This window comes from Cuculus canorus, chromosome 35 (genome assembly GCF_017976375.1).
Source record: "Cuculus canorus isolate bCucCan1 chromosome 35, bCucCan1.pri, whole genome shotgun sequence".
Classification (NCBI taxonomy): Eukaryota; Metazoa; Chordata; class Aves; order Cuculiformes; family Cuculidae; genus Cuculus; species Cuculus canorus.
Genome location: NC_071435.1, coordinates 1,003,062 through 1,015,147, shown reverse-complemented (window position 1 = coordinate 1,015,147; position 12,086 = coordinate 1,003,062). Strand labels below are relative to the sequence as shown.

Here is a 12,086-nt window from a genome sequence, read left to right as displayed (position 1 = left end):
CCATTTTTCACCCCAAAATCCCCCCTTTTCACCCCAAAATCTTCCCTTTTCACCCTCAAATCCCCCCTTTTCACCCCAAACCCCACTTTTTCACCCTGAAACTCCCTTCGGGGTCCCCCTGTGTGACCTTGGGGTCCCCCCAGGTTTTGGGGTCCCTCTTCTGTGTGATTTTGGGGTCCCCCCGGAGTGATATTGGGGCCCCCCCAGTTTTTGGGGTTTCCCCCTTGGGTGACTTTGGGGTCCCCTTGAGTTTTGGGGTCCCCCAATGGTTCATATTGAGATCCCCCCGTGTGACTTTTGGGGTCCCCCCGAGTTTTGGGGTCCCCCCCGGTGCTTGATTTTGGGGTTTCCCTCCCGGGGTTTTGGGGTCCCTCTGGATTTTGGGGTCCCCTTGTGTGTGGTTTTGGGGTCCCCCATGAGTTTTAGGGTCCCCCCCTTGGGTGATTTTGGGGTCTCCCCGGGGTTTTGGGGTCCCCCCATGGGTCACTTTGGGGTCTCCCCAGGGTTTTGGGGTCTCCCTCTGGACTTTGGGGTCCCCGGTGGTTGATTTTGGGGTCCCTCCTGTGTGATTTTGGGGTCTCCCTCTGGACTTTGGGGTCCCCCTGAGTGATTGATTTTGGGGTCTCCCCATGGGTGACTTTGGGATCCCCCCTGAGTGACTTTGGAGTCCCCCCCGTGTTTTGGGGTCCCCCCAGGTTTTGGGGTCCCCCTGAGTGATTTTGGGGTCCCCCCCGTGTGTGATTTTGGTCCCCCCCTGAGTTTTGAGGTCCCCCCGGTGGTTGATTTTGGAGTCCCCCCTGTGTGATTTTAGGGTCCCCCCGGGATTTTGGGGTCCCCCTGAGTGACTTCGGGGTCCCCCCAGGTTTTTGGGGTCCCTCGGGGTTTTGGGGTCCCCCCCGTGTGTGATTTTGGTCTCCCCCCGAGTTTTGGGGTCCCCCCAGTGGTTGATTTTGGAGCCCCCCCTGTGTGATTTTAGGGTCCCCCCCGGGATTTTGGGGTCCCCCTCAGTGACTTCGGGGTCCCCGCGGGGTTTTGGGGTCCTCCCAGGTTTTGGGGTCCCCCCCTGAGTGATTTTGGGGTCCCCCCCTGTGTGATTTTGGTCTCCCCCCGAGTTTTGAGGTCCCCCCGGTGGTTGATTTCGGAGCCCCCCCTGTGTGATTTTAGGGTCCCCCCGGGATTTTGGGGTCCCCCTCAGTGACTTCGGGGTCCCCGCGGGGTTTTGGGGTCCCCCCTGGGTTTTGGGGTCCCCCCGGGTTTTTGGTGTCCCCCCGGGTGGTTGATTTTGGGGTCCCCCTGGGGTTGATTTTGGAGCCCCCCCTGTGTGATTTTAGGGTCCCCCCGGGATTTTGGGGTCCCTCTGAGTGACTTTGGGGTCCCCCCGGGGTTTTGGGGTCCCCCCGAGTTTTGAGGTCCCCCCCGTGTGTGATTTTGGTCTCCCCCTGAGTTTTGAGGTCCCCCCGGGGGTTGATTTCGGAGCCCCCCCTGTGTGATTTTAGGGTCCCCCCCGGGATTTTGGGGTCCCCCTGAGTGACTTTGGGGTCCCCGCGGGGTTTTGGGGTCCCCCCTGGTTTTGGGGTCCCCCGGGGTTGATGTTGGGGTCCCCCCCCCAGGCGGGTGGCGAGTTTGGAGCTGCCCATGGCCATGAGGTTCCGACACCTGAAGAGAACGGCCAAGGAGGCACTGGGGGTCTACAGGTGGGGACTGGGAGGGACTGGGAGGGACTGGGAGGGACTGGGGGGGACTGGGACGGACTGGGAGGGACTGGGGGGGACTGGGAGGGACTGGGGGGGATTGGGAGGGACTGGGAGGGACTGGGAGGGGACTGGGAGGGGATTGGGAGGGACTGGGAGGGACTGGGAGGGGATTGGGAGGGGACTGGGAGGGACTGGGAGGGAATTGGGGGGGACTGGGAGGGGACTGGGAGGGGACTGGGAGGGGATTGGGAGGGACTGGGGGGGGACTGGGAGGGACTGGGGGGGACTGGGAGGGACTGGGAGGGGATTGGGGGGGACTGGGAGGGACTGGGAGGGGACTGGGAGGGACTGGGAGGGGATTGGGGGGGACTGGGAGGGACTGGGAGGGGATTGGGAGGGACTGGGAGGGACTGGGAGGGACTGGGAGGGGACTGGGAGGGACTGGGAGGGACTGGGAGGGGACTGGGAGGGACTGGGAGGGGATTGGGAGGGACTGGGAGGGACTGGGAGGGACTGGGAGGGGACTGGGAGGGACTGGGAGGGGATTGGGAGGGACTGGGAGGGACTGGGAGGGACTGGGAGGGGACTGGGAGGGACTGGGAAGGACTGGGAGGGGATTGGGGGGGACTGGGAGGGACTGGGAGGGACTGGGAGGGGATTGGGAGGCACTGGGAGGCACTGGTGGGCACTGGGAGGCACTGGTGGTGACTGGGAGGAACTGGGAGGCACTGGTGGGTACTGGGAGGCACTGGGAGGCACTGGTGGGACTGGGAGGCACTGGGAGGCACTGGGAGGCACTGGTGGACACTGGTGGGACTGGGAGGCACTGGTGGACACTGGTGGACACTGGTGGACACTGGTGGGACTGGGAGGCACTGGTGGGCACTGGTGGACACTGGTGGACACTGGTGGACACTGGTGGGACTGGGAGGCACTGGGAGGCCCTGGTGGGCACTGGGAGGCACTGGTGGACACTGGTGGACACTGGTGGTCACTGGTGGGCACTGGTGGTCACTGGTGGGAACTGGGAGGCACTGGTGGTCACTGGGAGGCACTGGGACGCACTGGTGGGCACTGGGAGGCACTGGTGGTCACTGGGAGGAACTGGTGGTCACTGGTGGGCACTGGTGGGTACTGGGAGGCCCTGGTGGACACTGGTGGTCACTGGTGGGACTGGGAGGCACTGGTGGACACTGGTGGACACTGGTGGGTACTGGGAGGCCCTGGTGGTCACTGGTGGTCACTGGTGGTCACTGGTGGGAACTGGGAGGCACTGGTGGTGACTGGGAGGTGGCGTTGGTGGCTCCCAGGTCGTCGATCCACGGGCGAGGGCTGTTCTGCAAACGCCCCATCGAGGCGGGGGAGATGGTCATCGAGTACTCGGGAATTGTCGTCCGCTCCGTCCTCACCGACAAGAGGGAGAAGTTCTACGACAGCAAGGTGGCACCTCGGGGACCTCCTGGGGACCTCCTGGGGACATCCGGGGGACCACAGATGGACACTGGGGGCGTTGGAGACTCCATAGGGACGTTGGGAGGTGACCCAGAGGGCGGTGGAGAACAAGGAGCTGAAGATCCACCATCCATGGTGGCATCTGAGGGACTTCAGGAGGACCTTAGAGACCTCAGGGAGGGCCTCAAAGACCATAGATGGACGTTGGGGGCGTTGGAGACTCCATAGGGACGTCGAGGGGTGACCCAGAGGGCGGTGGAGAACGAGGAGCTGAAGATCCACCATCCATGGTGGCATCTGAGGGACTTCAGGAGGACCTTAGGGACCTCAGGGAGGGCCTCGAAGACCATAGATGGACGTTGGGGGCGTTGGAGCTCCATAGGGACATCGAGGGGTGACCCGGAGGGCGGTGGGGGATGAGGAGGAGAAGATCCACCATCCGAGGTGGCATCTCAGGGGCTTCAGGAGGACCTTAGGGACCTCAGGGAGGGCCTCAAAGACCATAGATGGACGTTGGGGGCGTTGGAGACTCCATAGGGACGTCGGGGGGTGACCCAGAGGGCGGTGGGGGATGAGGAGGAGAAGATCCACCATCCGAGGTGGCATCTGAAGGACTTCAGGAGGACCTTAGGGACCTCAGAGAGGGCCTCAAAGACCATAGATGGGCGTTGGGGGCGTTGGAGACTCCATAGGGACTTCGGGGGGGGACCCAGAGGGCGGTGGGGGAAGAGGAGGAGAAGATCCACCATCCGAGGTGGCATCTCAGGGACTTCAGGAGGACCTTGGGGACCTCAGAGAGGGCCTCGAAGACCATAGATGGACGTTGGGGGCGTTGGAGACTCCATAGGGACGTTGGGAGGTGACTCAGAGAGCGGTGGGGGATGAGGAGGAGAAGATCCACCATCCGAGGTGGCATCTCAGGGACTTCAGGAGGACCTTAGGGACCTCAGGGAGGGCCTCGAAGACCATAGATGGACACTGGGGGCGTTGGAGACTCCATAGGGACGTTGGGAGGTGACCCAGAGGGTGGTGGGGGATGAGGAGGAGGAGATCCACCATCCAAGGTGGCATCTCAGGGACTTCAGGAGGACCATAGGGACACCTTCAGGGCATTTGGGGCCACTTGGAGACCATAGATGGACATTGGGGGCGTTGGAGACTCCATAGGGACGTCGAGGGGTGACCCAGAGGGCAGTGGGGGATGAGGAGGAGAAGATCCACCATCCGAGGTGGCATCTCAGGGGCTTCAGGAGGACCTTAGAGACCTCAGGGAGGGCCTCAAAGACCATAGATGGACGTTGGGGGCGTTGGGGACTCCATAGGGACGTCGGGGGGTGACCCTGAGGGTGGTGGAGGACGAGGAGGAGAAGATCCACCATCCGAGGTGGCATCTCAGGGACTTCAGGAGGACCTTAGAGTCCTCAGGGAGGGCCTCGAAGACCATAGATGGACGTTGGGGGCGTTGGAGACTCCATAGGGACGTCGAGGGGTGACCCAGAGGGCGGTGGGGGACGAGGAGGAGAAGATCCACCATCCGAGGTGGCATCTCAGGGACTTCAGGAGGACCTTAGAGACCTCAGGGAGGGCCTCGAAGACCATAGATGGACGTTGGGGGCGTTGGGGACTCCATAGGGACGTCAGGGGGTGACACAGAGGGTGGTGGAGGATGAGGAGGAGGAGATCCACCATCCATGGTGGCATCTCAGGGACTTCAGAAGGACCTTAGGGACCTCAGGGAGGGCCTCAAAGACCATAGATGGACATTGGGGGCGTTGGAGACTCCATAGGGACGTCGAGGGGTGACCCGGAGGGCGGTGGAGGATGAGGAGGAGAAGATCCACCATCCGAGGTGGCATCTCAGGGACTTCAGGAGGACCTTAGAGACACCTTCAGGGCATTTGGGGCCACTTGGAGACCATAGATGGACATTGGGGGCGTTGGAGACTCCATAGGGACATTGAGGGGGGACCCAGAGGGCGGTGGGGGATGAGGAGGAGAAGATCCACCATCCGAGGTGGCATCTCAGGGGCTTCAGGAGGACCTTAGGGACCTCAGGGAGGGCCTCAAAGACCATAGATGGACGTTGGGGGCGTTGGAGACTCCATAGGGACGTCGGGGGGTGACCCTGAGGGTGGGGGGAGATGAGGAGGAGAAGATCCACCATCCGAGGTGGCATCTCAGGGACTTCAGGAGGACCTTAGAGACACCTTCAGGGCATTTGGGGCCACTTGGAGACCATAGATGGACATTGGGGGCGTTGGAGACTCCATAGGGACATTGAGGGGGGACCCAGAGGGCGGTGGGGGATGAGGAGGAGAAGATCCACCATCCGAGGTGGCATCTCAGGGACTTCAGGAGGACCTTAGGGACCTCAGGGAGGGCCCCGAAGACCATAGATGGACGTTGGGGGCGTTGGAGACTCCATAGGGACGTCGGGGGGTGACCCTGAGGGTGGTGGAGGACGAGGAGGAGAAGATCCACCATCCGAGGTGGCATCTCAGGGACTTCAGGAGGACCTTAGAGACCTCAGAGAGGGCCTCGAAGACCATAGATGGACATTGGGGGCGTTGGAGACTCCATAGGGACGTCGGGGGGTGACTGAGAGGGCGGTGGGGGATGAGGAGGAGAAGGTCCACCATCCGAGGTGGCATCTCAGGGACTTCAGGAGGACCTTAGGGACCTCAGGGAGGGCCTCAAAGGCCATAGATGGACGTTGGGGGCGTTGGAGACTCCATAGGGACGTCGAGGGGTGACCCTGAGGGCGGTGGAGGACAAGGGGGAGAAGATCCACCATCCGAGGTGGCATCTCAGGGGCTTCAGGAGGACCTTAGGGACCTCAGGGAGGGCCCCGAAGACCATAGATGGACGTTGGGGGCGTTGGAGACTCCATAGGGACATCGGGGGGTGACCCAGAGGGCGGTGGGGGATGAGGAGGAGAAGGTCCACCATCCGAGGTGGCATCTCAAGGACTTCAGGAGGACCTTAGGGACCTCAGGGAGGGCCTCAAAGACCATAGATGGACACTGGGGGCGTTGGAGACTCCATAGGGACATCGGGGGGTGACCCAGAGGGTGGGGGGGGACGAGGGGGAGAAGATCCACCATCCGAGGTGGCATCTCAGGGGCTTCAGGAGGACCTTAGAGACCTCAGGGAGGGCCCCGAAGACCATAGATGGACGTTGGGGACGTTGGAGACTCCATAGGGACGTTGGGAGGTGACCCAGAGGGCGGTGGGGGATGAGGAGGAGAAGGTCCACCATCCGAGGTGGCATCTCAGGGACTTCAGGAGGATCTTAGAGACACCTTCAGGGCATTTGGGGCCACTTGGAGACCATAGATGGACGTTGGGGGCGTTGGAGACTCCATAGGGACGTCGGGGGGTGACCCAGAGGGCGGTGGGGGATGAGGAGGAGAAGGTCCACCATCCGAGGTGGCATCTCAGGGACTTCAGGAGGACCTTAGAGACCTCAGGGAGGGCCTCAAAGACCATAGATGGGCGTTGGGGGCGTTGGAGACTCCATAGGGACATCGGGGGGTGACCCAGAGGGCGGTGGGGGATGAGGAGGAGAAGATCCACCATCCGAGGTGGCATCTCAGGGGCTTCAGGAGGACCTTAGAGACACCTTCAGGGCATTTGGGGCCACTTGGAGACCATAGATGGACGTTGGGGACGTTGGAGACTCCATAGGGACGTCGGGGGGTGACCCAGAGGGTGGGGGGGGGTTCCTGGTGTCCCTCCAGCATCTCCTCACCCTTTGATGTCCTCCCCCAGCCCAGGGGTGGGGGTGGGTGTCTCCAACCCTCCGTGTCCTCCTCACCCCTTGACCTTCTCCTCAACCTTTGACCTTCTCCTCAACCCTTGACCTTCTCCTCAACCCCTCCATGTTCTCCTCATCCCTCCATCTTCTCCTCAACCCTTTGATGATGTCCTCCTCAACCCTTTGACCTTCTCCTCATCCCTCCATATTCTCTTCACCTCTTGATGTCCTCCTCAACCCTTTGATGTTCTCCTCACCCCTTTGACCTTCTCCTCAACCCTTTGATGTCCTCAACCCTTTGACCTTCTCCTCAAGCCCTCCATGTCCTCCTCACCCCTTTGACCTTCTCCTCACCCCTTTGATGATGTTCTCCTCAACCCTTTGACGTTCTCCTCACCCTTTGACCTTCTCCTCATCCCTCCATCTTCTCTTCACCTCTTGATGTTCTCCTCAACCCTTTGACCTTCTCCTCAACCCCTCCATGTCCTCCTCATCCTTTGATGTTCTCCTCAACCCCTCCATGTCCTCAACCCTTTGACCTTCTCCTCATCCCTCCATCTTCTCTTCACCCCTTTGATGTTCTCCTCACCCCTTTGATGATGTTCTCCTCAACCCTTTGACCTTCTCCTCAACCCCTCCATGTCCTCCTCATCCCTCCATGTCCTCCTCAACCCTTTGACCTTCTCCTCACCCCTTTGATGATGTTCTCCTCACCCCTTTGACCTTCTCCTCAACCCCTCAATGTTCTCCTCATCCCTCCATGTTCTCCTCCCCTTTTGACCTTCTCCTCAATCCTTGATGTCCTCCTCAACCCTTGACCTTCTCCTCAACCCCTCCATGTCCTCCTCATCCCTCCATCTTTTCCTCACCCCTTGACCTTCTCCTGCACCCTTTGATGTTCTCCTCACCCCTTTGATGATGTTCTCCTCAACCCTTTGATGTTCTCCTCCACCCTTTGACGTCCTCCTCACCCCTTGACCTTCTCCTCAACCCCTCCATGTCCTCCTCAACCCTTTGATGTCCTCCTCACCCTTTGACCTTCTCCTCACCCCTTGACCTTCTCCTCAACCCTTTATGTCCTCCTCACCCCTTGACCTTCTCCTCAACCCTTTGATGTTCTCCTCAACCCTTTGACCTTCTCCTCAACCCTCCATGTCCTCCTCATCCTTTGATGTTCTTCTCAACCCCTCCATGTCCTCAACCCTTTGACCTTCTCCTCATCCCTCCATCTTCTCTTCACCCTTTGATGTTCTCCTCACCCTTTTGATGATGTTCTCCTCAACCCTCCATGTCCTCCTCAACCCTTTGATGATGTTCTCCTCACCCCTTTGACCTTCTCCTCAACCTTTTGACCTTCTCCTCAACCCCTCCATGTCCTCCTCATCCTTTGATGTTCTCCTCAACCCCTCCATATTCTCTTCACCTCTTGATGTCCTCCTCACCCCTTTGATGTTCTCCTCACCCCTTTGATGATGTCCTCCTCAACCCTTTGACCTTCTCCTCAACCCTCCATGTCCTCCTCATCCTTTGATGTTCTTCTCAACCCCTCCATGTCCTCAACCCTTTGACCTTCTCCTCATCCCTCCATCTTCTCTTCACCCTTTGATGTTCTCCTCAACCCTTTGATGATGTTCTCCTCACCCCTTTGACCTTCTCCTCAACCTTTTGACCTTCTCCTCAACCCCTCCATGTCCTCCTCATCCTTTGATGTTCTCCTCAACCCCTCCATATTCTCTTCACCTCTTGATGTCCTCCTCACCCCTTTGATGTCCTCCTCACCCCTTTGATGATGTTCTCCTCAACCCTTTGATGATGTCCTCCTCAACCCTTTGACCTTCTCCTCATCCCTCCATCTTCTCTTCACCTCTTGATGTTCTCCTCAACCCTTTGACCTTCTCCTCAACCCCTCCATGTCCTCCTCATCCTTTGATGTTCTTCTCAACCCCTCCATGTCCTCAACCCTTTGACCTTCTCCTCATCCCTCCATCTTCTCTTCACCCTTTGATGTTCTCCTCACCCCTTTGATGATGTTCTCCTCAACCCTTTGATGATGTTCTCCTCACCCCTTTGACCTTCTCCTCAACCTTTTGACCTTCTCCTCAACCCCTCCATGTCCTCCTCATCCTTTGATGTTCTCCTCAACCCCTCCATATTCTCTTCACCTCTTGATGTCCTCCTCACCCCTTTGATGTCCTCCTCACCCCTTTGATGATGTTCTCCTCAACCCTTTGATGATGTCCTCCTCACCCCTTTGATGATGTCCTCCTCAACCCTTTGACCTTCTCCTCATCCCTCCATCTTCGCTTCACCTCTTGATGTTCTCCTCAACCCTTGACCTTCTCACCCCTTTGACCTTCTCCTCAACCCTTTGATGTTCTCAACCCTTTGGTTCCTCCTCAACCCTTTGATGTCCTCCTCAACCCTTGGTGTCCTCCTCACCCCTTTGATGTCCTCCTCAACCCTTTGATGTTCTCCTCCCCCCTTTGATGATGTTCTCCTCAACCCCTTGACCTTCTCCTCAACCCCTCCATGTCCTCCTCAACCCTTTGATGTTCTCCTCACCCCTTTGATGATGTTCTCCTCAACCCTTTGATGATGTCCTCCTCCCCCCTTTGATGATGTCCTCCTCAACCCTTTATGTCCTCCTCAACCCTTTGATGTTCTCCTCACCCCTTTGATGATGTTCTCCTCCCCCCTTTGATGATGTCCTCCTCAACCCTTTATGTCCTCCTCAACCCTTTGATGTTCTCCTCAACCCTTTGATGATGTCCTCCTCCCCCCTTTGATGATGTCCTCCTCAACCCTTTATGTCCTCCTCAACCCTTTGATGTTCTCCTCAACCCTTTGATGATGTTCTCCTCACCCCTTTGACCTTCTCCTCAACCCTTTGATGATGTTCTCCTCACCCCTTTGATGATGTTCTCCTCACCCCTTTGATGATGTTCTCCTCACCCCTTTGATGTTCTCCTCAACCCTTGGTGTCCTCCTCACCCCTTTGATGTTCTCCTCACCCCTTTGACCTTCTCCTCACCCCTTTGATGATGTTCTCCTCACCCCTTTGATGTTCTCCTCACCCCTTTGATGTTCTCCTCACCCCTTTGATGTTCTCCTCACCCCTTTGATGTTCTCCTCCCCCTTTGATGATGTTCTCCTCACCCCTTGGATGATGTCCTCCTCCTCGTTGTCCCCCCTTTAGGGCATCGGCTGTTACATGTTCCGCATCGACGAGGCGGAGGTGGTGGACGCGACGATGCACGGCAGCGCCGCGCGGTTCATCAACCACTCCTGCGAACCCAACTGCTACTCCCGCGTCATCCACGTCGAGGGCCACAAACACATCGTCATCTTCGCCCTCCGACGCATCCACCGCGGAGAGGAACTCACCTACGACTACAAATTCCCCATCGAGGAACCCGCGGCCAAACTGCCCTGCAACTGCGGCGCCAAACGCTGCCGGCGCTTCCTCAACTGAGGAACACCTTGGAGGCATCTCCGGGGGCTTCCGGAGGGGCACCAAAAGGGAGCTGCACACCGATATGGACCTTCTGGAGGTGCCTTCAAGGGTTGGGAGTGATCAGAGGGCATTGGGAGGGAGAGATGGAAGCTCTGGAGATGCCTTCAAGAGTTGGGAGTGATCAGAGGTGATTAGGAGGGAGATATGGAAGCTCTGGAGATGCCTTCAAGAGTTGGGAGTGATCAAAAAGGGCGTTAGAAGGGAGATATGGAGGGTCTGGAGGTTCCTTCAGGGGTTGGGAGTGATCAGAGGGCATTAGGAGGGAGAGATGGAAGCTCTGGAGATGCCTTCAAGGGTTGGGAGTGATCAAAGGGCATTGGAAGGGAGAGATGGAGGGTCTGGAAGGGAAATATGGAGGTTCTGGAGGTGCCTTCAGGAGTTGGGAGTGATCAGAGGGCATTGGGAGGGAGAGACGGAAGCTCTGGAGATGCCTTCAAGAGTTGGGAGTGATCAGAGGGCATTGGGAGGGAGAGATGGAAGCTCTGGAGATGCCTTCAGGGGTTGGGAGTGACCAAAGGGCATTGGAAGGGAGAGATGGAGGTTCTGGAAGGAAAATATGGAGGTTCTGGAGGTGCCTTCAAGAGTTGGGAGTGATCAAAGGGCATTAGAAGGGAGAGATGGAAGCTCTGGAGATGCCTTCAAGGGTTGGGAGTGATCAAAAAGGGCATTAGAAGAGAGATATGGAGGGTCTGGAGGTGCCTTCAGGGCTTGGGAGTGATCAGAGGGCATTGGGAGGGAGAGATGGAGATTCTGGAGGTGCCTTCAAGAGTTGGGAGTGATCAGAGGGCATTGGGAGGGAGAGATGGAAGCTCTGGAGATGCCTTCAAGAGTTGGGAGTGATCAAAAAGGGCGTTAGAAGAGAGAGATGGAGGGTCTGGAAGGGAAATATGGAGGTTCTGGAGGTGCCTTCAAGGGTTGGGAGTGATCAGAGGGCATTGGGAGGGAGAGATGGAAGCTCTGGAGATGCCTTCAAGGGTTGGGAGTGATCAAAAAGGGCATTAGAAGAGAGATATGGAGGGTCTGGAGGTGCCTTCAGGGCTTGGGAGTGATCAGAGGGCATTGGGAGGGAGAGATGGAAGCTCTGGAGATGCCTTCAAGAGGTTGGGAGTGACCAAAGGGCATTGGGAGGGAGAGATGGAGGGTCTGGAGATGCCTTCAAGAGGTTGGGAGTGACCAAAGGGCATTGGGAGGGAGAGATGGAAGCTCTGGAGATGCCTTCAAGGGTTGGGAGTGATCAAAGGGCATTGGAAGGGAGAGATGGAGGCTCTGAAAGGAAAATATGGAGGTTCTGGAGGTGCCTTCAAGGGTTGAGAGTGATCAGAGGTGATTAGGAGGGAGATATGGAAGCTCTGGAGATGCCTTCAAGAGTTCGGAGTGATCAAAAAGGGCGTTAGAAGGGAGATATGGAGGGTCTGGAGGTTCCTTCAGGGGTTGGGAGTGATCAGAGGTGATTAGGAGGGAGATATGGAAGCTCTGGAGATGCCTTCAAGAGTTGGGAGTGACCAAAGGGCATTAGAAGGGAGAGATGGAGGGTCTGAAAGGGAGAGATGGAGGTTCTGGAGGTGCCTTCAGGGGTTGGGAGTGATCAGAGGGCATTGGGAGGGAGAGATGGAAGCTCTGGAGATGCCTTCAAGGGTTGGGAGTGATCAAAAAGGGCATTAGAAGAGAG

At 58.1% G+C, this 12,086-nt stretch overlaps 1 protein-coding gene across 1 annotated transcript in view; it reads left to right on the top strand.

The window, feature by feature from the left end:
* KMT2B (lysine methyltransferase 2B) overlaps window positions 1-10,891 on the top strand; it is a 74,841-nt gene extending 63,950 nt beyond the window's left edge. Inside the window, 4 exon segments of the mRNA XM_054052581.1 lie at window positions 1,611-1,694; window positions 3,005-3,134; window positions 10,100-10,454; window positions 10,516-10,891. Of these exon segments, the coding sequence (XP_053908556.1) occupies window positions 1,611-1,694; window positions 3,005-3,134; window positions 10,100-10,375 (490 nt within the window). The 3' untranslated portion in view covers window positions 10,376-10,454; window positions 10,516-10,891.
* The last annotated feature ends 1,195 nt before the right edge of the window (window positions 10,892-12,086 follow it).